This window comes from Bactrocera tryoni, unplaced genomic scaffold, assembly GCF_016617805.1.
Source record: "Bactrocera tryoni isolate S06 unplaced genomic scaffold, CSIRO_BtryS06_freeze2 scaffold_517, whole genome shotgun sequence".
Lineage (NCBI taxonomy): Eukaryota > Metazoa > Arthropoda > Insecta > Diptera > Tephritidae > Bactrocera > Bactrocera tryoni.
In genome coordinates this window covers 30398-55182 of record NW_024396204.1, presented here as the reverse complement: position 1 = coordinate 55182, position 24785 = coordinate 30398, and the positions used below count along the sequence as shown (strand labels likewise).

At 32.2% G+C, this 24785-nt stretch overlaps 1 protein-coding gene across 2 annotated transcripts; it reads right to left on the bottom strand.

The window, feature by feature from the left end:
- Positions 1–93: 93 nt before the first annotated feature.
- Positions 94–24439, bottom strand: LOC120781282. Of its 2 annotated transcripts, none has more exons than XM_040113478.1 (4): positions 24225–24439; positions 2280–2545; positions 715–1108; positions 94–593 (listed from the first exon to the last, which is right to left on the bottom strand). In XM_040113478.1, the coding sequence occupies exons 2-4, from the start codon at positions 2425–2427 to the stop codon at positions 530–532; spliced, it is 606 nt and encodes a 201-aa protein (XP_039969412.1). In that variant the 5' UTR covers positions 2428–2545; positions 24225–24439; the 3' UTR covers positions 94–529. The 2 variants fall into 2 exon arrangements, with proteins under 2 accessions (XP_039969412.1, XP_039969413.1); XM_040113479.1 differs by lacking the exon at positions 24225–24439 and adding an exon at positions 21251–21296.
- Positions 24440–24785: the final 346 nt, after the last annotated feature.

Below are 24785 nucleotides of genomic sequence, written 5' to 3'. Positions count from 1 at the left end.
CATAATTAGCTTTCCAACACAGATATGCATGTACATATATTCAAATTTAATAAGCGAAGTCTTTATAAATGTTCACATCGCTTTATTCTCATATTTTTTTAATTACAGCGCACTCGCTTGAAATCACATAAATTAAAAGCAGCGTTGTTCAAAATACCGAGCTCGTCCGATTCATCAATAGTTTCAATGATTAGGTATTTAATTGTTGGCAACTTGTCCTTAATCATTGGAGAACGCACTTATTTATTTGTTGTTGGCCACTGGGTGCTGACGTACAAGTGTGATTTCGGTAAAAAATCTCTAAATTGTATTTAACTTTTGTTCAAGCTCAAGGAAAGAGTTAAGAAGTAGTCAATGAAGAAAACGCGACTTTGTGGGTATTAGAGTTAACGCGAGAGCACTGCATAATCATTTTTCAGAATTGGTATAGCCGTAAAATATATCGAGTGATATTATTATGAGTGAACCAAACATAATATTGCTGTAAATCCGCAACTGCTTAATACTTTTAATAATGCTCATATATCATTTACTTTTTCTCCTCGACGCTATGAGCAATCGTCAACTGGTTGATAATGTTATTGATCTCATCGCTACAATAAAAAGTAAAATAGTCGTATTTATCTTTTACAGATGTTTATATGTAAGTATGTTTGCAAAATAAGGAAATTTAATACAAGAGTCCAGTGCTTAAGGATTGATTGATTCACTTACATATTGCGACAGCGAAAAAAGTTCCTCAACCCAGTATATACACAAGACATCATTGAAGGAGTTTGTATTTGTTCTTGTTGTTGCTTTTCCAGCAAATTATTATTTTCACCGTATGGGTATTTGCTAACAGTGGTATGTTGCAATGCTAAACCATTAATAGAGTTGAGAGCATTATTGTTATCAAGTTGATTTTCTTGCTCATATGGCGAATAGAATTCTGCAGCGGAGTTTTCTTCGGAGCGCTTTCCATACCGTGAACCCAAAAAGAAGCGATCGTTACGAGGTACCACACTTAGACGACGTGTCTTCGAAGAGCTGAGTGCAGCACCGCCACTGGATCGGCCATATCGGCTGCCAACAAAGAAAGATGGTCGTTTGTGTAATATCAGTGGTTCTGTTGAGGGAGAAATGATGTTAGATCGAAATAAATATAACAAAGTTTAGTATAATAAATTTTAAAATAATTTATGTATGTAAAATAAAGTCTTACAGCAAAACTTGGACAAAAATAAGTAAAAACAAGAAAAAACGTTAACTTCGGTTGCACCGAAGCTAAATACCCTTCACAGGTGCATTTCTGTTAGTAACTATGTGTTCAGTTTGTATGGAAGCTATTTGCTATAGTAATCCGTTCTAAACAAGTTTTTTAGAGATTACATTGTTGCCTTAAAAAATACCAAATACATATACCAAATTTCGTGAATATATCCTGCCAAATGTGAAAGTTGTCCATACAAGAACTTGATTCCGATCGTTCAGTTTGTATGGCAGCTATATGCTATAGTTAACCGATCTGAACAATTTCTTCGGATATTGCATTGTTACCTTAGAAAATAATCTGTACCAAATTTCGTGAATATATCTTGTCAAATGTGAAAGTTGTCCATACAAGCACTTGATTCCGATCGTTCAGTTTGTATCACAGCTATATGCTATAGTTAACCGATCTGAACAATTTCTTCGGAGATTATATTGTTGCCTTAGAAAATAACATATATCAAATTTCGTGAATATATCTTGTCAAATGTGAAAGTTTTCCATACAAGCATTTGATTCCGATCGTTCAGTTTGAATGGCAGCTTTATGTTATAGTGGTCCGATATCGGCCGTTCCGACAAATGAGCAGCTTCTTGAAGAGGAAATGACGTTTGCAAAATTTCAAAACGATATCTTAAAAACTGAGAGACTAGTTCGTATATATACAGACAGACGGACAGACGGACAGACAGACAGACGGACATGGCTAAATCGACTCAGCTTGACATACTGATCATTTATATATATACTTTATAGGGTCTCCGACGATTCCTTCTGGGTGTTACAAACTTCGTGACAAACTTAATATACCCTGTTCAGGGTATAATAAATATTAAAACAAAATTGACCTTCTGAACTTGGTTATACAAAAATCGAAAAACCTTCAAATAAAAAATGTTTAACTCATATTCTTGTATTTGTATTATATGGTAGCAAGAGCTTAAAGTGATAAAAATTAATCATTTAACTTATGAATAACCATTGACCTTTAATATTTATCATAAGTAGAACATTCTGAATATACGCACCAAAGTCATTTTTGTATACCCCGCCATTGCTGAATTGTTCTTCTTTTTCATTGACTACTCCAATCACCGGCTCTATTAAAAAGTGTGTTAGCACTGAAAATGCCGCCAAATAGAAGAATCCCTTACAGAAGATTACTGATTGAAGCATATTTGTTGGAAAAGTTGAAAGGGTGTGTAAGTGCTATAAACACGTTTCAAAGCCAGTTAGAGATTATTTTATTTCCCAATACTCCAGTATTGCTTCCTGTTTGGCGTATGGTTATGCACTATAACAAAAGAAAACGAAAATATATTTTTATCGATATGTGAGTGTACTATAAGTAAATGTGTCTAAAGGGGTTAATATACATTTTTACAAACCAAATTAAATAACAATAAAGATGCACGGCTGAATAACAAAATAAAGCCTCAGGAAGATTATATTTGAATAAAACTTAAGGGATCGTCTCAGCGTGATGCTCCGAAAAATCACTGATTTTCGCTATTTTTTTTAAATGATGAAAATAAAAATCGATCCGTTTTTTTATAAATAAATACATTCATGACGAATACAAAATAATTTTTTTATGTTTATTTATTGGTTGTATTATAGTTAAATAAATTGTTGAAGTTACACGTAAAAAAATGGTCAATAATAGTATGTAAGAAATCCGCTATCGTGCTATTTAAGTTTTTTTTTTTTTTTTTTAAATTTGACAGAATGGCGGCGGTTTGAACAAAAAATATCGAATTTGGCCCTTTTTTCGACAGTTTTTCGTGAAAAAAATAGGGAGATTTCAAAACAAAAGAAAAAAGCTTCCATAGCGCGATAGCGAATGACGTTAAAAATGTTCTATCTAAATTGGAACTAGATATCTTCAAAACTCTTCCTTTGAGAGTGGAAACCGTTTTGAAAAACACCATTCTGAGAAAAACGCGTTTAAGGATTGGAATCGCTATGTTCCGCACTCTTTCTACAAAAAACGCTGTAGCGACCGTAATAATTTGACTTTCGATTTAAAAATTTGAGAGAATGTTTATTAAAGGATAGTACCCGATAATAACGTTCCCTTAATGCAACCAAATGCCCGATTTTCCAGTAATATCAAATGTAGGACAAAGTTGTATGGGTATGCAACTATTAATTTATTAATAAACGTATTTAATATCGATCATTATAAATAATTTTATTTAAGGATAATTTTTTAAATTGCATTAATAACATGCTGGAAAAATCATTTCCCTTTTAAGAGAAGGGTGTTTATAATACGTATAATCAACGTAGTTGGTATATCGGGGTTAGAGCAAGGTATGGAAACCAAATTTCCATCGATATGTTCAGCATATAATCAACCAAAAGAACATATTGTATATTGGAAATTGGTTCATATTTTCGGTATGAAGTTAGCCATAAGCTAAGTCATAAAAGTTATCTGATAGGAAAAGGCTAAGGAGAAATGTTTAGCAAAGTCATGTTTATTTACCTGTATAAATTTTAGAAATATACACTACAGCAAAAATTTTAGGAAGCCATGCCCCTTTTCAAAAAGTTCAAACTACACCACGTCCCATCACCTGCTGAAGATATGTATATTAAGAGTGAATGAAGCAGAATTGTCTATATTCATTGATTTTGACAAATAAACGGTGCAAAAAATAGCTCCCAAGTCTTTGGGTAACTGAAAAATAGTAAGTCAGTTTTCCAACCTGAACTTCTAAAGCAGTGAGAAGTAAAAAATAATCTTTTCAAATAATTAAATATGTGTATGTATATGTATGTATCCATATGTATATATGTAGATGCACAGTTTTTCTGAACATTACTAAATAAACAAAATTACTCTCTTTTCTCCTATCGCTAATTATGACTATATTTTTGGATGTTTCTTAAGATAATCTATTAAGCGGACAACTCCATTAAACGGACAGAAAGGCTGGTCGGCTTATGGGAGATTTCACTGTACCTGTATGCTATGCTTTCTTAGAGTTATTATAGAATACATGCACATAAGTATTGGTGGATATACTCGTATGTAAGAGTATACTACTGTTACAATAATATTATGTTTACACTTTAACGCTTTTGAAATTTGAAAAGGTTTTGAGATTGAAAGTAAACATTTATGGTTCATATGTACATATGTATGTATATGCATAGTCGCGTAAAAAAAATTATGCATTTACTACATATGTACATGTGTATATACATATATTTGGATTTACCTTTATACCAAGGATAACCAAATAATAATTAAACTGATTATTTTAAGTGAGCTTATGCTCAAGTTGCGAAGAAATAGTATATCTTATTCAAGTATAGTTTCGTTCATGTAAAGAGTGGTTATCTTAATGGTACTTGGTATGCAATAAACGTGAGCGTAAAAGGATTAATGTACGTACATATGTATGTATGTGTATGTATTTATATCGAGAACTACTGGAGTTACTCTGCAAAAGTAACAAAAATCAATTTAAATATAGAGTGGTAATATTTGGACGTATTTATACTGTAGCATAGGAAAAATTAAACGACCATCATTTTTTAACCTAAAAATATATTTTTCCACCAGCCGCTTCTTTTATTTCGAACACAGTTGTATGTAAAGATACGAATTATGAAAATTAAAGAAAAACAAGTTAGAAAGGGTTAAGTTTGGGTGCAACCGAAAATTTTATACTCTTTCAACTTGCCAGAATCAAAGCCAAGGAAATACCTTAAGATGTAAAACGTTAACCAGAGGATCGAAATCTCAGCAGTTGTATATATACATATACTCTATATAACACATACACTGTCAGCGTAAGATTTGTTAGAAGAACGTAAATTATTATTTGTGGTATATGGCAGTTGGCATAGTATCGACCCGATTTTATCTATTAACTATTATTATGCCACTTGCTAAAAAATGTTCTCAGGGTTTCATTCGGGTACCTTACATACAATCTCCAATCCAATCCACAATCCTGATATTATTTATAGGGAGGCGAGGCCAAGTTAATAACCAATTTTTTGTATTTGAGGCACAAAGTCACACTGTTATGAGTAAAACACGCTTTGTCATTTTCATTGAGATAACTCAAATATTGGCCGATATATGCAGCAATGCCACCCGGAAGTTCCAAAAACTTTATATTAAGTATATGGGGGCTTAGAGAAATATTGACCCGATTCAGCTCATTTTTGATACACAGAGATACTATTGTCCGGAAAGGATTCCCTCTGAATTTCAATTGTATATCCCATCCATTGACCGAAATTTCCGTTAAGAGTCAACACGAGATACTGGAGTCCACATTTCCGGTATTTCGGGGCTTGGATAATTTTGTTTGGATTTGCGAAATTGTTTATCATAAAGTTACATACTTTAAAATTACTTATTGCAAATTTGTATCCCATTATATTAATTACTGCGGGGTTATCTTCCGATTTCATCCATTTTCACACTGTCGATAAAAGTTGTTATAATATTTGAATCCGGTAAATTTTGTTGTTGTAGCTTTATTGGTTTAGGAGATAGTACTGTGATCAAATTGAAAGGTGAATTTTTTTTATACAGTGGTACCTCGGTTCTTTCACATCTCGATACTTGCAACAAAGAAATATTTTACATTATGTACTCAGTACTTGCGGCATCCAAAAATTTTGACCTTGAAACTTGCGACAAGACATTGTTGATTTTGGTAACGATTCCTCTGAGTTGGAGTACATTTCTGAGAAATCCCGTTTTTTTTTCGATGATAAATTGTTGTAACTCTTACGCATGTGCGTTTCAGTAGTGTGTAGTAGTGCGGTCTCATAATGGCAAGGAAAAAATTTACGTTGCTAACAATAAAATAGAAAGTTGATATTTTAAAGAAACGAAGTGCAGGACATTCTGTCAATTCCTTAGCCAAAAGTTTTCAAGTGCATAGATCAACAATAGCTCGTTTTAAGAAAAATGAAGCCACCATAAAGAAGTTCGTGTAGCATGCTGAATTTGGTCCTGGAAAAGGGAAATCAGAACTTCCAAAAATGGAAAAATCACTCATGAAATGGTTTGCAAAACAACGAGCAAAGAACTTACCTATCACGACTGGTATGCTCAAGGTAAAGACCAAACTTTCGCATGCAAAAGTACAGGAAAAGCCAGGTGACTTTCGTGCTAGCAGTCACAAATTTCAAAAATCATTCATTCAGTTAACCCATTTTTGCAAAACTTAAACAAAAAAATTACTGATTTAGGTTTAAACAAGGAGCAGATATACAATGCTGATGAGTCTGGCCTCTTTTGGAAGCTTTTGCCTAATAAAACTCTTGTGCGCTCAAAAGAAACCTCGGCTCCGGGATAGAAAATCAGTAAAGAAAAAATAACTTGCTTGTACGAATGCGTCTGGTAATCATAGAGTAAAATTAAAGGTTATTGTGAAATCATTGAATGCACGCTAACATAAAAATTTTACGGATTTGCCTGTTGTCTACAAAGGAAATAAAAGTGCTCGAATGACATTGGCTTTATTTGAAGAATGGTTTCACAAAACATTTATTCCAGAGGTGTGTAGACGTTTTGCTTTATGCTCCCTGTCACTCCAAAGAAAGAGAGTTAAAGAGTACTGATGGTCAAATATTGGTAATGTGTTCTCCTCCGAATTGTAGGGCTGTTGTACAGCCCATGGACCAGAATGTCATAAGGCTTACGAAAATGAACTACAAAACAATCCTTTTAGGTCACATGGTTCGACGAGAAAAATCAGTAGACGAAGCTCTGAAAAGCACCAGCTTGAAAGACGCAATATGTTTTCTATCTAATGCATGGACTGCCGTTAATGTGTCTTCAATTCCGTCATCTTTTCAAAAATTGTTTGACATAACAACCGAATGGGATAATGAAGATGGCATCCCTCTTTCAGAGTTACGTTCACAGCTAGCTGAAGATACATCAAAAATTCACACCATTTTACCTTCGTGTAACTTCTGGCTATTCAGCAAATTCACATGACCACCCCGGTGACACCGTTTTAACTCAATTGAGTATATAAAAACTGAATCGAAGAAGGCTTTGATGCCATCACGACGGAGGATTTTTCCAAGTGCTATGATGACTGGAAATTTCGTTGGCTTGCAGCGGTAAGGGATTACTTTGAAGAAGATGAAATGGACAAAATTCACCTTTCGATTTGATCACAGTAGCATATATAGTACATTATACTTATTAGAGGGCGGAGCCACGTTTACTTTTTCAATTTTTTTTGCCCCTTGCTGCAACGATCCCCTGTGAGAAATTAAGTTATACTATGTATCTTAATTTAGGGCATATTTATAGGTTTTCGGTTAATGGCGTTTTCGAACTACGAACTCGTAATGTTTTTGTACTAAGGAACCCGCATACCAAGTATCTCAATTTTTACTCAAGTTACAGCTTGCACGGACGGGCGGACAGACGGTCACCCGGATTTCAACTTTTCTCGTCATCCTGATCATTTATATATATGTACATATATGTATATAACTCTATATCTATCTCGCTTAGTTTTAGGTAATACATCAACCGTTAGTTGAAGAAAACTATTATACAATGAATAAAAACGCCGACTTTCAATATTAATTCACACCTCAATAACACACGATTTACTTGTATAATATCCATACATATGTATGTACATGTCTACATATTTATACAACTTATATCACATAAATTTATCAGCGAGGTTTGAAGAATTTATCATAAACATATTTGGATGTATGAATTAGCGACATAAGTATACTAATTAGAAAATAATATTTTAATATAACTTTACCACGTAATTTGGCCGCACATGTTGCAAATGTCCATTAGCAACAATTGTATCAACCTACCTGCCTTACATTTTATTGGTAACACCACAACAACTGTTCAATGATATATGTATATATACTCACAACGTTTTAAACACTTCCTTCCTCTTTCTTATTTTAAAGCACATAATACTCATACACCTACATATGTGTAGTATGTTCACGTCGGTGAGTTGAAATTGATCGTAAAGTGAACAGGATTCAGCAGGTATCTGCTGCAATATATACATATATGTACATATGTATGTGAAATTTTCTGTTGAGCACCGGTAAAAAACGCACAAGAGCCAGCAGTGTTGTCATTATTGTAGCAATTATGGTTGCGGTAATTTAATTACCACCAAAGTGCAGTGCAATCAAACCACAAACAAAAAAGTCAATTAGGATGCTGAAGAAGTGAATATTCTGACATTATGCTTATTGTTGTGGTGAGTAAGCTCTGACGTACTTATACCTGCAAGTATACTCGCCTGTGTTTTTAAAAAGCCTGCGGAAGTTGGCTAAGTGCGTTTAAACAATCAAGGAGGGTTACGTTTGGGCCAAATCTTAAATTACTTCTATACGCAATAAGAAAATATATACAAGGTTTTGGTAAAATTTAGACTATTTTAAATTTACAAATTGTCTTCGTTTGAATAATTTATACCAGTTAAAATGTTTATTCTAATGAGAACGCCTTACCGAACTAGTTTCGTTATAATATATCTTTATAAGTTATTATCTTTTCAAGAAACAGTTATTCAGACAAAACTATTATTTGTGACCAATAATTCAAATCAATTACAAACTCCAATCATTTCAATTAATGTAATTCGTTATTTCATTTCTTAAAAATTTAAGGAGTACAAGAAAAGTATATTTTTGATTACCTTCAAACAGCAAAACATAACTTTTTATTTTCGAATCTTCAAATCCAAATTCGGGTGCAACCGAACATTTTAACTTTCGAAATTTTCAATACCATGAAATACTTTCAGATATTCCAAACCTTTACATTAAAAAATATTGCGTAAAAATTTACCATTCAACGAAACCGTTAACGGATTATAATCACATTTAGTACCTTATTAACTTACATGTAAAATAGGTCATAATTACGTAAGTTTCATTACCATATTTTGCTTCATTTTCGTCATATTTATATTAAAATCAACTTTAATGCTCAAAAGTATACATATGCACTATGTACATATGTATGTACTATATGTGATGTAAACTCTAGCAAAGGTGATAAAAGTGGTCTGGACTTTTGACATTACTCGGGAATATACTAAGAAAATCATTACAAGTAGTATATGCGACTAGGAATAATTCGTGGAGTGATTTCACAATAAGAACTGAAACGCTTAAATATAGTAATGAACCAAATTTATTTGAAATTGTCCAATTTTGATACCACTTCTGACGCATTTATTTATTGAGTTATTTCACTTTTAGTAGTTTTCACCATAACCATTATTTGAGGAATGAGGATATGAAGAATTTTCAGAAGGACTTGTTCTCAGCAAGTTTGGTTTAGATAGTTTTAGTAGTTTGTGGAAAATGCACATGATCTATATTACATATTTTAATTTGGAGCTCAGTTATAGCACTTTATAGGCTCTCGGTTAACTAAAATACCAACCTCCCATGGTAAGCCAACTAGTTGAGTGGATTGACTAAGACTGAGGTAAAATTGAACCAAAACACAACTATCCAAAAATACATTTTATACGATGCGATGCCTCTTATATACTTTATATTTAGCATTAAATGTGAATGAAATTGGTTCTGACATTGGTGTATTGTACATTATTATTATTAGTAATACATAAAACGAAAATTTGACTATATATATTATTAACTTTATTAATTCCCGACATTTTTGGTTTTTAAAGGAAAAAGAAAATTACTATTTGTAGCTGAAAGGGGTCATAATTTTCCTGAGTTTAAACTGATTATCTAAATGGTTGCCATTTGGGAAGCAGTAACAGTTTCTAACTCGCCCTTCAGGGATATATCTTCATGTATAAGCATATTGTACTATTTGGGTGAATGAATATAGCAATTCGCGGGAGTGTCCCTTATTAAAATTTACTTAGTATATGTTCCCACATACTGTTTTCCAACCTGAAGCGGACAACAGGTCAATGTGAAGGCGCTAAATCAACATAAGTGCATACATACATACATATAAGGATACGTGGTACAGCGATTTGAAGCCTTTGGTTATAAAATGTGTTGCATGTAAACGTGGTTCAAGGAAATTTGTCAATTGGGAAAAGGACTTTTAACATATATTCCAAATGACCTGTTTTTAGTTGACACATGCATTCGTCCAAATATTTTGCGACAACAATACGAGTATGATCTAAGTATTAGAAGGAAGTGTGCACGAACATAAAACACACAGAATGGTGTCAAATTATTAGTATAGACGCAGAATGCCAACATTATCGAAAGCTTTAGTTACTTTCGTATTTTATAAGTTCTCATTTGGTTTTCATTTTACATAGTTAAGTTTTGGAGAAATTCATAGATATCCATATATAACAATTATTTCGTGATAGGGGGATTGTACATATAAAAATTTAATATCTTTTTTTAACTTAATAATGAGAATTGTTTTTGCGATAATGCCACTCACTTGTAGTAAGTAGCTCCAGGTATATTTCATAATGCCTATATATTTCATTTCCCCAACTCATAAAAGGAAATTCCACACATACATATGATTACATATGTACTATATGCATGCAGCTATTCACGTGAATGACGAATACTAATGGCTTCTACTGACATCACTGTAATTTATAGCAAAACAGTTGATGAATTTCTTTACGGATGGAATGTTTCATATCCATTGATTACTCTACTAATTTTTTAAGATACATACATACATATGTTTTAGAAATTCTCATCTGTCGCTTTTTTCTGGTTATACTCTTGCAACATTTATGATAGTTTTTTTCAAATAATGTATTTAGTGTATGTGACTTCTGGACCAAAAACTGTTCAAATCCAACAAAAACTGTTTAAACTCCTAGGTACCGAATATGTTGACCCCAGTTCTTATAGACGATTTTTGACAAAAAATATCGGTCAGTGAAGGAGCGTGTTTTTCTTATTAATGAGTAAAATCGTGTGAAAACTCGATTAGGAAGACGAGAAAAATTGAAATGCGGATGACTGCCTGTCGATCCGTCCGTCCGAACGTGCAACTAGAAATTAAGACATCTTGATGAAGATAAGTCTTCATGTATGCGCTATCAAATGTAAATGCAATTTAATGCAAGTATTGGTTCATATTGAATTTGTTATTATGCGAAGGCGTAAAGAATTAAATTAAGTTAAAATCACTAGTAGTTTATAAATTATAAAAAGAGTTGATAATGGTTTTTTAAGAGGGTTATGCTATACTTATTTCAATATAAAATATGTCTACGTTAGGCTTTTCAAAAAAAAAAATTGCGGTATATGGGAAGTAGGTGTCATGATTTAATGAAATCTATAATCCACTTTTTAAACAGTTCCATAATACGGCCATTTCATACATTATTTGTAGCAGTTTTGAACATTATCATTGTGGGGTGATCCTTATTATTATAATATAATTAAAAAACGTCATGGTTTTAAAACTATTGTAGCTAACTACACTGTATAAATATCTAATCACACGTACTATTTAAGACATGGTAATTGAAAAAGCCACAAACATCTAATGATAAACACTCTTTTAGACTACCATTCGTATGCACATTCGTCCCTTCTGAACACTTTTTACTTTACTCAAAATACAAAAATTGCTGAAAAGATAATGTTACGTTTGGTAAAAGAGGAAAATAATATCACCGATTTTAACCCTTAAATTTCAATTCAGTCTTATTTAAATATTAAATTTTATTATTACTATCTGAATGTATAAGTATTTAAACAGATATTTATATTTTAATTTTAGCTTATACTCCTGTAATAAATTTTAATTTCAATTCATTATTACAATGGAAAGTACGCAAATATCAAAGTATTCTCTACTATCTAACCTACTACCTAATTTTTACCATTAAGGCTAGGACACACAAAATAAATTCGAATAAAATCGAGTAATTATCAACACAATGGCCATTTGAGTAAGCTGATGTTTGGTAAACATAATAAATTCTAATAGCGTGAGTACCTTAGCAACGTTTATTCAATACAATAAAATCACTAAATTCCAATTAGCACAACTAATTTCTTTCACGTACAATTCTGTTGTATATTGATGGAAACTTTAAATAGACTATTCAAACTATTAATACATGAGCGGAATCAAGTATTTGTTTTAATGGTATACTATATATGTCTTTTCAATTTACATCAAAATTTTACGAGCATTAGTATTAATGAACTTTATATCGATTATACAGCATTCCTATTTAATGTATAGGTACGAGAATTCACAAGGGTTCTAAAATATTAGAAGCGTACATAAAATTGACGCATCGTGAGTATATGACCAAGAAAGCGGAATAACAACAACAACATATTCAGTAAATAATGAAATTTTCTCAATACAACTTGGGTATTTTTAACAAGAATTCTTTTAATTAATTGTCATCTATGTATAAGAAACTTTAACAGTTTAGTTCAAAATACTATAAACCACAATATAAGAATATCAGGCCAATACTGTGAACCAAATTTGATTGAAATGGGCCGAGTCCTTTCTAAAACCACCAAAAATTTTCCTATTTTTACATCGATTCACATGCGGTAGAAGCAAGTAAAACGTACATTAAATATTTATTAAAATAACCTTTCTATGTGGAGGAAGTAAGATTATTTTCCACCCGTTTTCACAATATATGTATGCTGACCTACTAAAAAGAAATTTCAGAAATATGCATATGCTTAAAGGCAAAATCATATAAATGGTCGGTATTTATACAATCGTTCAATAAAGTAAATTATTTTTGACTTTAAGTCACAAATTTTTAATTTATAATTTTCCTTTGCACCTCATCGGTCATGGGTCATAGGGTCTAACAGGAACTGGTGATAAGTTTTATAAGAATTGCAATGATATTAATTAACGTTAAATTATACATACGTAATTTACTCGTTTTTCATGAGCAAATGTATCATACACAGATATGATCTGAATAATACACAAATGTATTTGTATGTGGTTTGCTACCTATGGTATGTAGATTTGATTAACCTTGCGGATACGCTGCCAGAGCTTGCCTAAATCAAAAAAAAAAAAATACTCGTTAAAGATTGCGCGTAGCCATTAAGGTTTCCACTCCTAAATATGAGAATTTATCTTTTCTTTTACGAGTAGCTTTTTTATTACATTGGAAAGTTAACCTTATTATACAAACACGTGTATTTGTATACACTCGTATATAAATGAGTGGCAAGTATTTAATAGAAATTTATGTTATATTTAAACTGAATGCCTATTCAACACTGGCAAGCATAAATACATCCTATTACTACAGCTTACTAAAAAAAGGTTTTTTTAATCTCTAAATTTTTAGATTACGTTTTATATGTATATACATATATTAAGATATGTATTCACTTAAAAAAAAATTAGAAGTGAATAAAATTATTTACACTCACTTAAGTGATGATATTGCTGGCGTATATCTGCCCCTAAATGCAGGATTGTGATTTTTAATGAAATAATTTAATGTCTGAGAAAGTTTATTCTACGACTGAAGTATTTCCTGCGATTGACATGTGGCAAAAGTTAATAATTATATTATTTTGTTGAAAACTTGTAGAAAATTTTAATTGGAACAACTAAAATCGAGCAAACAATACATCACCAAGAACTTTTTAAACATCGCCAAGTTTGAATATTTTGTTGCTGAGAGTGATGTTTCACAATTAGTTATAAATATCATATTTTATATTTATTATTGGATTATGGGTTTTTCATTTAATTATGCACATATACAGCAACTTCCGTATATTTTGAAAAACAAAAATTCAACTTAAGTTAAGTAAAACATTACAACAACATTTACCTGTGTTGCACAAAATTTCACATAATTTTTCATTCTCTCTCTAAACATCAAATATTGAGACGTGAAAGCATAAAAAACCAAGCGTTATGGAAATAATATCACAAAGAAAAGCCGAATGGAATCAACACGACTTTACTTCACTTCTCAAAATTTGGTCATTAAATCAATGGATTTTAATGATGTTGCTAGCCGAGTAAAAAATAAAAAAATACTGTGCCATACTGCAAAAAACAGAAATATATGAATTAAAATGTTTGAGCAACAAAAAAGTATTTTGTAATAACAAGTAATTGCTGCCTAAACTCCACCTAATCTAAAAAATATCAAATTCATACCATTTATAGAATCTCACAAATCGCATTGCGTAGGTCACCATGATATAAAAAAATACATTAATACCGTCGGCTGAGTAGATGATTTTACGGTTAATACCTGTGAACTTAAAGTTCATACCTCTATATGTTTAAATATGTTGGTATTTATTTTTGTTTCTAAATATACAAATATACGCTTAGCATATACTTAAAATTTATAAATCGCTTTAGTTTGGAATGAGAATTCATGCTAAACAGTGTCAAGTACACTCGAAAACCTGTCGTTCCCATCACTCAACAAAACTCAATGTGAAATAAATTTTGAAGTGTAAAAATGTGCATTTTACTAAAAACGCCTTATTCATTTTTAAAACGAAACTGAAAGCGAATATTCCCTAATGCGTAAGAAATAAAGCTCGCGTAAATAACAATTCGAACTTACATTATTTTGGAGCTAATTTTCAGTAAAGTTTTATATACATGTTATACTTATTAAGCAAAGCCATTATAAATTACAAATTATAATAGTTAATAATTAGAAATTAAGTAAGTACTTGTTAAGAAAGTATTTTAAAACTCATATACCTTTTTATAAACTATTATATATTAGATTATGAAAAAATATAAAAGTGACTGAAAAATTATTGTAGAAAATTTTTTGGTATTCGCCAATACTCTCTTAGGTAATAAATAAGTAACTTGAAGAACTTTGCCAGGAATCGAAGCACTCTGATGCAAAAAACTAAACTAAATTAGTTTAAAGTTATGTTAGATGGTCCGAAATGGTCCCCTAATATATGTAAAGCTTGAAAAATAAATTGAAAATAATATTTAATTTCTTAAAATCTTATGTTTATTTTCTCAATAAAAAGTTAAACAAGTAAATATATTTGAGACATATTTCGAATCCAACAAATGTTATTTATATGAGATCCAAACATGAACTATATGTGATGATATACATATATACTCACATACTATATATTTCAATAATATTAACAAATAATACATATATAGTGCTTGCTAGACTTTGATACTAAACTGCTTAAGTGCCATATTGTTTTATATACATATCTCTCAAGTCTCTGCCAACCTTTAAAGAGGTTAATAAATCGAGGGTGACATACTTAGCTACTGTTGTAGACAAAGCCCCTTGGAGGTAATCAATAAAAACTCAAACATGGATATTTACACTATTGTAATATGTAGCTACAGAGTACGATTTTTTTTGTTTTGTTGACCTTGTATGTATCTCCAAAACCTAATCGAGTGCTTTAAAAATGGTTAAAAAGTGGGCATGGCCAAGCCCCTTAATAAGTTTAATGTATATATCTTCCAAACCAATAAAGCTATATCAACTAAATTAAACGGAGAGCGTGCCATCGCCCACTTTTTGACGAAATCACTAATCTCAGGACCGATATCAACCAAATTTGGTACGTGATCTTCCTTTGTTTCTTTGTTAAAATGGGCCAAATCGGACTACAACCACGCATATTTCTCATATAACACGTTTTAAAATCCCAATTGATTATATAAATATCGGTTACTGTGTAAGATATATAAATTCAGAGAGAATCTTTTCTGGCTTGAATCGAGTTAATGGGATTATTATATTATACCTAGTATAAAGAATAATAAATACGAATCGTTTTTATTTACTACCCCCAACTTCCATGTACTACATACTGGTACGTATATGTGACCTGGTCTACGAAAAGGGGGTTCAGGTGTCAAAAAAAAGGTGAACAATTAATGAGATAACGAGAAACTGACGATTATTTTTAACAGCTTTTCCCAGAAAACTAGTTTCCGCACGTTAGCCCCCTTTTCGTTGACCAGGTCACATATAATGATTTTGATGTAGGTTAGAGTATGAGTTATACATATATACAAACATATATAATTGCTTTGATTCTTGCTAGCTGCAAGACTATAAAATGTTCGGTTGCTCTTGAACTTACCCCTTCCTTACTTGATCTATGACACGTTCTTTTGCATTTTAGGTAACGATATGTTGAATTAAGAAAAAAATTTAAAAACTAATATATGCTAACCACACAAATTTAATTGTAATATTATTACTACTTTTAATCAAGTTAAAAATCAAAATAAAATAAAAATGTATTATTTTATCCCACATATGTATGTACGTAAATCAGTAAAACAGTGCCGCAGTGTTGTCAAACAGAAAACAATACACATGCCCATGCAATAACTGGTGAACATAATATATGCATATAGACATACATATAACCGATAAATATAAAAATGAAAAGTTTTATCCTTTTATACTCGTAGTAACGCCATTCGTAATAAATTAGATTAAGATTGTATTATTGAGTTATGTAAATTGTGAAACTTCGATATATTGAATCCGTTTTTGTGGATATAAATAATGGTAAGCAACTACCGATGATTGCTGTCTTGAAGTCCCATGAGATTTCATGGTGACTCTTCCCAAAGAAATTTTCAAATTGCTATTTATCCCTCAATAGCCTTTAGAAGTTTAGTGAAAGAGATTTTTCCGTGGCAAGTTGCTACGTTTTTTATAGCAATAACAGACAGGTTTACATAATTGGTATTCGCTTAGCATAAAAAACTTAGGAAGAAATCGTTTACGAAAACAGATACGATTGCTTTCAATTTTGAATACCAAGTGGTTGATACAAATACAATTATAACAAGAAAAAAAGTACTCTTCGGTTGCACCGAAGCTAAATACCCTTCACAGGTGAATTTCTGTTAGTAACTATGTGTTCAGTACGTATTGCAGCTATATGCTATAGTTAACCGATCTGAACAATTTCTTCGGAGATTACATTGTTACCTTAGAAAATAATATATACCAAATTTCGTGAATATATCTTGTCAAATGTGAAAGATCGTTCAGTTTGTATGGCAGCTATATGCTACAGTTAACCGATCTGAACAATTTCTTCGGAGATTATATTGTTGCCTTAGAAAATAACATATACTAAATTTCGTTAATATATCTTGTCAAATGTGAAAGTTGTGCATACAAGAACTTGATTCCGATCGTTTAGTTTGTATGGCAGCTATATGTTATAGTAGTCCGATATCGGCCGTTCCGACAATGAGCAGCTTCTTGAAGAGAAAATGACGTTTGCAAAATTTCAAAACGATATCTTAAAAACTGAGGGACTAGTTCGTATACATATATACAGACAGACAGACGGACATGGCTAAATCGACTCAGCCCGACATACTGATCATTTGTATATATACTTTGTAGGGTCTCCGACGATTCCTTCTGGGTGTTACAAACTTCGTGACAAACTTAATATACCCTGTTCAGGGTATAAAAATATTTTTATATACTTTTATCCAAAACTGAGAACGAAGGTTTTATATATTATATACCTGTCAACAAATTAAATAATTGCCTACTAGCTCACAAAAGTGGCTAAAGTATTATATCTACTTGGTATCTGATATCTAAAACAGCCTGAAATTTAATAAATTCAAAATATAATATTGTTTATCCATACTTTTACTAGTACTCTAAAGGATGGAGTCATGTGTAGAAGTTCACGCAAGTGAGGAAGGTTCTCTGATCGCCATTCATTTGGGAGTGGCCAGAAACGATTCTTTTACATATGACTCAAGCAGCTCACGACTTCCAGTCTTTGACCAAGTATCCTCTGGGTAGCCTAAGAACATCCGTTTGAAGGCGAGCTAAAGTGAGAAGGCGAAATATCCCCTACATAGGGTTGTGCACTGGGTTTGAGACCCGCCTCGTGAAAAACAGTACCAATGAAAACTAAACGACAGCCTCGGATGAGACCTTTGCGCGTTACCCACGGCGAATATCGCATTCAATGGAACGATAAGCTGTATGAGATATATGACAACATTGACATAGTTCAGCGAATTAAAAGACAGCGGCTACGCTGGCTAAGTCATGTTGTCCGAATGGATGAAAACACTCCAGCTCTGAAAGTGTTCGACGCAGTACCCGTCGGGGGAATCAGAGGAAGAGGAAGACCTCCACTCCGTTGGAAGGACCAGGTGGAGAGGGACCTGGCTACGCTTGGAATATCCAATTGGCGCCACGTAGCGCAAAGAAGAAACGACTGGCGCGCTCTTGTTAACTCGGCTATAATCGCGTAAGCGGTGTCTACGCCAATTAAGAAGAAGAAAGCCATTTTTGAACTATGCTTCTATTCTATTCCTACCACTACTAGATGTAACAAATCTTGGAAAACAATTAGAAGACTCCATAATTTATTTGCCCACTTTATCGCCAACGTATAAAAGTCCTAGTGCTATGTCTAGAATCAAAATAAACAACTAAGAAAGGGTTAAGTTCGGGTGTGACACATTTATATTCTCGCTTTGGAAAACAAGAAATGCGGGAAAATACTTTAGGATGTTGCAAAAAATTATATTAAACTATATTGGCCTGATTTCATTCAATTTAGGCAAGAGGATATTCTAAAAACACTGTTTTTAGAAAGGGATTCTTTCTGAATTTCATTAAGATTCCTTATATATTTACCGATTCGATAAAAAATCAGCTATAGCACTGGTGTTCACACATTTGGTGTCTAGGTGCTGAATAGCCAGAAGTAAAGCGAAGGTAAATCAGGCGAATGCGGTGATTGCGGCACGATATTAGTTGAAAATTTGGCGAAATGATCACGAATAACCAACGTAGTATGAGTTGGTGCATTATCGCACTTCTTTGTTCAATCAATTCAGACATTGTAAAAATCGGAGAATTCACTTTTAGAGCCTCACAAAACGACGCGTATCTCAAATACTAATAAATATTTTGACGTGAAATTTAGCATACTTGTAGATGTCACTCACAGTACTACCAACTTACAGAAAAAAATTACCGGTTAGAAAAACAAGCGAGGTATAAATTAAAAATTCACATTTCATCACAGTAGTATATGGGAAGTAGGCGTGGTTGTCATTTGATTTCGCCCATTTTCACAGCCAAATTGGTCAAGTAGTTTCTGAGTTATAAATCCAATTTTCAACCACTTTTAGGCCACAGGTACCTGTCGCTATTCCCTGTTGTTGTTGTTGTTGTTGCTGTTTTAACGGTTAACAGTCCCCGTTAGGATGGTAAGGATTATCTGTGTTGTCATGGACGTCATCTAACGGCAGGCCCAGGAAACGTGCTGCTTCGACGGGGTCGGTCCAAAGGGAAAAGGGTGTTAAATGAGCGGCGTTGGTAGGGCATGCAAAGAGGTGATCAGTGTCATGCGGAGACTCGTTGCATGTATCAAATTACAGTGTACCATATGTATTTCAACTCGATATCTAACTGGACCAGTTTTAGGGGATACAAAGAACCGTTAGGTGAACAAAAATAGTATATTATGTTGAAATATGTTGCGAGATATAAAGGATCAAAGCCGGGAAATTCCTATTTTCAAGTGTTGACAAACCTTTAAAACCATTTAAAAATACTCGTTGTTCGACGAAATTGTTAATGAATTTAATATATTCTTATTAACTTAAAATATTAGTCATAGACTCACTTCTTTTCAACAGTTAGTTTTATGTTCGAAACATTTATATTAAAACATAACTAACTAACATAAATCATTAAAATCACAGGGAAAATACGTACATACCATATACCGAATCGGATATACCCATATATGCAATATAAACTTTACCAAAGCGATAAAGTTTAATATATTGGGTATTGCCATGTAATGTATTAATTCAGGCGAGATCAAGGTTTACTCACATTTAATGTTAAATCACATTGTGGTCATTTCATTTCATTAAGTTAACCAGAAAGTCAAAAATCGAAAAGATAACCGATAAATTCGACTAAATAAACTAAAATAACAAAAAACGGTAGATCAGGTAATTCATAGCCAAACACAAAATTACAGTATATCCAAGAAAATATTATACGAGTATGAAATTGACGCTTGAATTAAAATATTATCAAACATGAGGTTAATGGCCTAATTTATTGAACATTCGGAACCCTGAAGTCACCATTTATTTTCACAAAACAGCTATTAATTTGGTGTAACAATTAAAGAAGCCTAAGTACGGATATAACTGAAATCAAAGCCAGGGAAGTTGTTTATGGTATAACACGAGCTCCAAGCAATTTTATATATACATATACTATATAATTGTATAACTCCTATACTGACAGACACATAAGATTTGTTAGAAAAACAAAAACCATTACATCTAGTACATGGAAATTGGGTAATATCTACCAGATTTTATCTATTTTTCCCAATACCACATACTATTAACCTGTCACTTACTAAAAATCTAATCATATAGAGTAAAGTCAGCCGGATTATGATGGAGTGTAATGCACAAATATACACTGTTATAGATAAAATACGTTGGCACATTTTCATTGAGTCACCCGGAAGTTCGATTATCTTTATATTAGGAGTATGGGGACTAATCGAAGTATTGGTCCGATTAAACCCGTATCATTGTCAGAGAAGTACTATCCCTGAATTTCTATTAAATATCTCAGATATTGACCAATATTTTCGAATAAAAATTATTATATTACGTTTATGTATAAAACGTCAACCAGAGAATCGGAGCAGCTCCATACATATTCATATATTAAGTAATATCATTTTGAAAAACACTTATACACTTAATTTCATGAAAATATCACTTATGTATTTTGACAAAACTAAACGGTCTTAATGGTTAAAGTCAGCTAGAAAACCGGAAATCATTATTCAGGGCATATTGATTGCAAAGAAAGGTCTCGGCTGGTTCCATTAACCTTTGACATTGTTCAGTTATATTCGAGAACATATTTTCAAGCAATTTTCAAAATAAATAACTCGTAATGTAACATAGGAATGTTAGGATAATGTTACCTACCGATTTTTGTCCGTAGATATGTGATTTCACCTAAAGGTGGCCGGTCATCCGCCAATTTTGACACCGGCTCCTATAATGCCCTGTGAAAGCTGTAACTTGAGTAAAAATTGAGATATCATAATGAAACTTGGTACACGTATTTCTTGGCTCCATAAAAAGGTTAAGTTGGAAGATGGGCAAAATCGGCCCACTGCCACGCCCACAAAATGGCGAAAACCGAAAACCTATAAAGTGTCATAACTAAGCCATAAATAAAGATATTAAAGCGAAATTTGGCACAAAGGATTGCATTAGGGAGGGGCATATTTGGACGTAATTTTTTTGGAAAAGTGGGCGTGGCCCCGCCCCCTACTAAGTTTTTTGTACATATCTCAGAAACTACTATAGCTATGTTAACCAAACTCTATGGAGTCATTTCCTTTAGGCATTTCCATATACAGTTCAAAAATGGAAGAAATCGGATAATAACCACGCCCACCTCTCATACAAAGGTTATGTTAAAAATCACTAAAAGTGCGTTAACCAATTAACAAAAAACGTCAGAAACACTAAATTTTAGAGAAGAAATGGCAGAAGGAAGCTGCACCCAGGATTTTTTTTAAATTGAAAATGGGCGTGGCGTCGCTCACTTATGGACCAAAAACCAAACCTCAGGAACTACTCAACCGATTTCAATGAAATTCGGTATATAATATTTTCTTAACACCTTGATGACATGTACGAAATATGGGTGAAATCGGTTCACAACCACGCCTTCTTTCAATATAACGCTCTTTTGAATTCCATCTGATGCCTTCTCTGTATAATATATACATTAGAAACCAATGATGATAGCGGAATAAAACTTTACACAAATACGGTATTTAAAAAATATGTAAATGACGGATAATGAAATCTCGATTATCACTTTATCATGCGAGAGTATAAAATGTTCGGTGACACCCGAACTTAGCGCTACCTTACTTGTTTTTTTAGTAGTTCAGAACAAAATCTTTATATGGGATGTGGGCGGAGTCATTATCTGAATTCACATAATAATTCATACTGATGATATAGCTTCAATGATTTGGGAGATATACATACATACATATATGTACATTACGCTTATTACGATGTCGGAGTCGTTGTATCAAATAAAAGTTTCGTAGCGTATTGAGAAGTTTAGTTGTGGCACTTTATACGTTTTCGATCAAGGAGGGTTTATTTTTTAAATATGGATTGAGTAATTTTATTCGGATCTTTTGTACACTATTGAGCACACTTTTGACAATATAGGGTAATTTTTTTTGTCACTTTCTCAAAACTCCTTTTTCAAAGTTAGTGTTCACTTTCACTTCAAAACTTCTTGACAGATTCATTTCAAACTTTCTACACATTTTTGACATATAAAATACCTAACCCCATCGTCTAGTAATTTTTTAAGGGAGTTTTCCACGCACAAAATGGCAGAATTTTTTAGTAGAAAATAGCAGTTTTCACTTTAAATGGCCGCCAAAAATTTTTAAATGAAAAAAAAATTATCAGAGGATATGATTATAATTTAACTAATTTTCTTGGTTTTTTATTTTTGGATAATTTCTAGCCGAGTTATGGTGAACACCGCAAACTGTTTGTCTGAAAACGTTCTGGGAGAAGCTCTATTACAGACTTATGCTTCAATATTTTCTACTGGAAAAAATTACCCTAGATTTTCAAAAGTATGCTCAATAATATACAAACGGTTTGAATAGAATTACTCAATCCATATTTACCTTAAGCTGTATATTTCGAACGATATAAAATGACAATTCCTTCATAAAAAATCATTTTAAAAACTGCAAATACTTATACAAACGTATTTATTCATTCACATTTAGTTACAGATTTATTAAGCTGTTATATTTAATCCTAACTTCAATAAGTAGCTTGTAAACTTTTATGACTGTTTAGTAATTAGAAATAGAAGTGATAAGAACCTATTGAATAAATTATCCAAAGTTTTACCGTCAATTAGCGAGCGTATTCAGTGAATAATTTTTTCATATACATAGTTCGGCTGTTCACTATAAATTGATTGTAGCATCTGCCATAGAAGTTTGACCGGAAAATTACCATTGAAATAAAAGAAAAATATGGTTGATTTCCACATATAAACTTTTTAATGCCTTACCTAATATAATTATTAATTATGTTCTTAATGAGCCAAATTTCGAACTTTGACGGCAAATATTTCAATTTTGATGGTTAAAAATTTTGATTTTGCTGGGCAGTGTTATGTTTTTATGTTTAGAGCCAAATTGCATAGTATTTCGAGAATGTTCTAAAGTTTCTCTTTTACATTTATTTAAGTGAAACCATTTTACAATAAAATTTGGCGTATAATTTTAAAACTTGAAAATACTTTAGCTATGTATTATAGAAATGTGACTTTGCTTATATTTATAACTCAAGTTCTTTGATTCCTAATTTTTTAATAATGAAAATATGTACGTATTTGTTATATTTTAAGAATGGTTTAAAATTAATTTCTAGCGCAATGGGCGATCATCAGCCTAAGTGCGCCGTCTGCGGTCTGGCGTTTCTATGCCTCCTTTTTCAACATTTTCAACTCAATTTAGAATAAATATATACATACGTATATACCTAAGTATATATTTTCTTAAGCTGTCTAATAGTCTAAAGGCTGCATGGCATATTTAAAGCCAAATCATTTTTAGTTGTTAAAACTTGGTATTTTCTTGAAATAACCTACCACAGACATGTTAGTCACATGTACAGATTATTTCACACTTTTTTCACTTAAGACTAATTATTTTTCTCATTTTCAAGTTGCAATTCAAGTTGCACAGCACTGATTTTTGAAATACAATGTACGATTTTAACATGGTTAGTAAAATTACATGCATTTCATTTCATTAATATGACTGTTTATATACATCCTAATGTAACATAGTAATTATTGTTTTTATAAATATTTTAATGGATTCTAACTCACAAATATATTTTGAACTTCTCCTCTTTTGTTATTCAACTAGTATCGCAATAAAAGCAAATTTTTTAGCTATTATAAATTTATTTTCAATATAATTAATTTTATTGCCGTCTTTCGCGTTACTAATAAAATAGTCGTTCTTGCCCGATATTTAACGATTGAATTGCGAACAAGGAACACCTGTCGGATTGCTTTAACCTTCACACTACACGACTGCACTGTCCTAAACAGAATGAATAAAGTTGACTGCCAGAGTTTGCTTTTATATATCGGCGAAGTGTAAATCGGTATGTAGACAGCAAAGCAAGTACAACAAAAACAATAACGATAAATGATCCGAAGAAGCGCAGTTCTGGCAGGAAACAACAAGCAACAGTTACAATTACAGCAACATAAAATACCAAAAACAAAACTTATCACTGTAGCAGTCGCCATTGGCGCAGTGTCCAAACGCTAGCATCAAGTTGCGTAGCAGACGAATAATGGTGTGTTGGCAAACGAAGGTGTTCGTAGTGTCACAACACTTTGTGGGCTCTTACTTATACACACATATCAATATGCCGG

Bases quoted from the DNA above. Each gene is read 5' to 3' on its own strand.
- LOC120781282 (XM_040113478.1), bottom strand. From the start codon at position 2,427: ATGCTTCAATCAGTAATCTTCTGTAAGGGATTCTTCTATTTGGCGGCA. The intron at 1,109-2,279 runs GTGCGTATATTC...CTCCCTCAACAG, and splicing joins GGTATACAAAAATGACTTTG to AACCACTGATATTACACAAA. The intron at 594-714 runs GTAAGTGAATCA...TTTTTATTGTAG, and splicing joins TTTTTTCGCTGTCGCAATAT to CGATGAGATCAATAACATTA.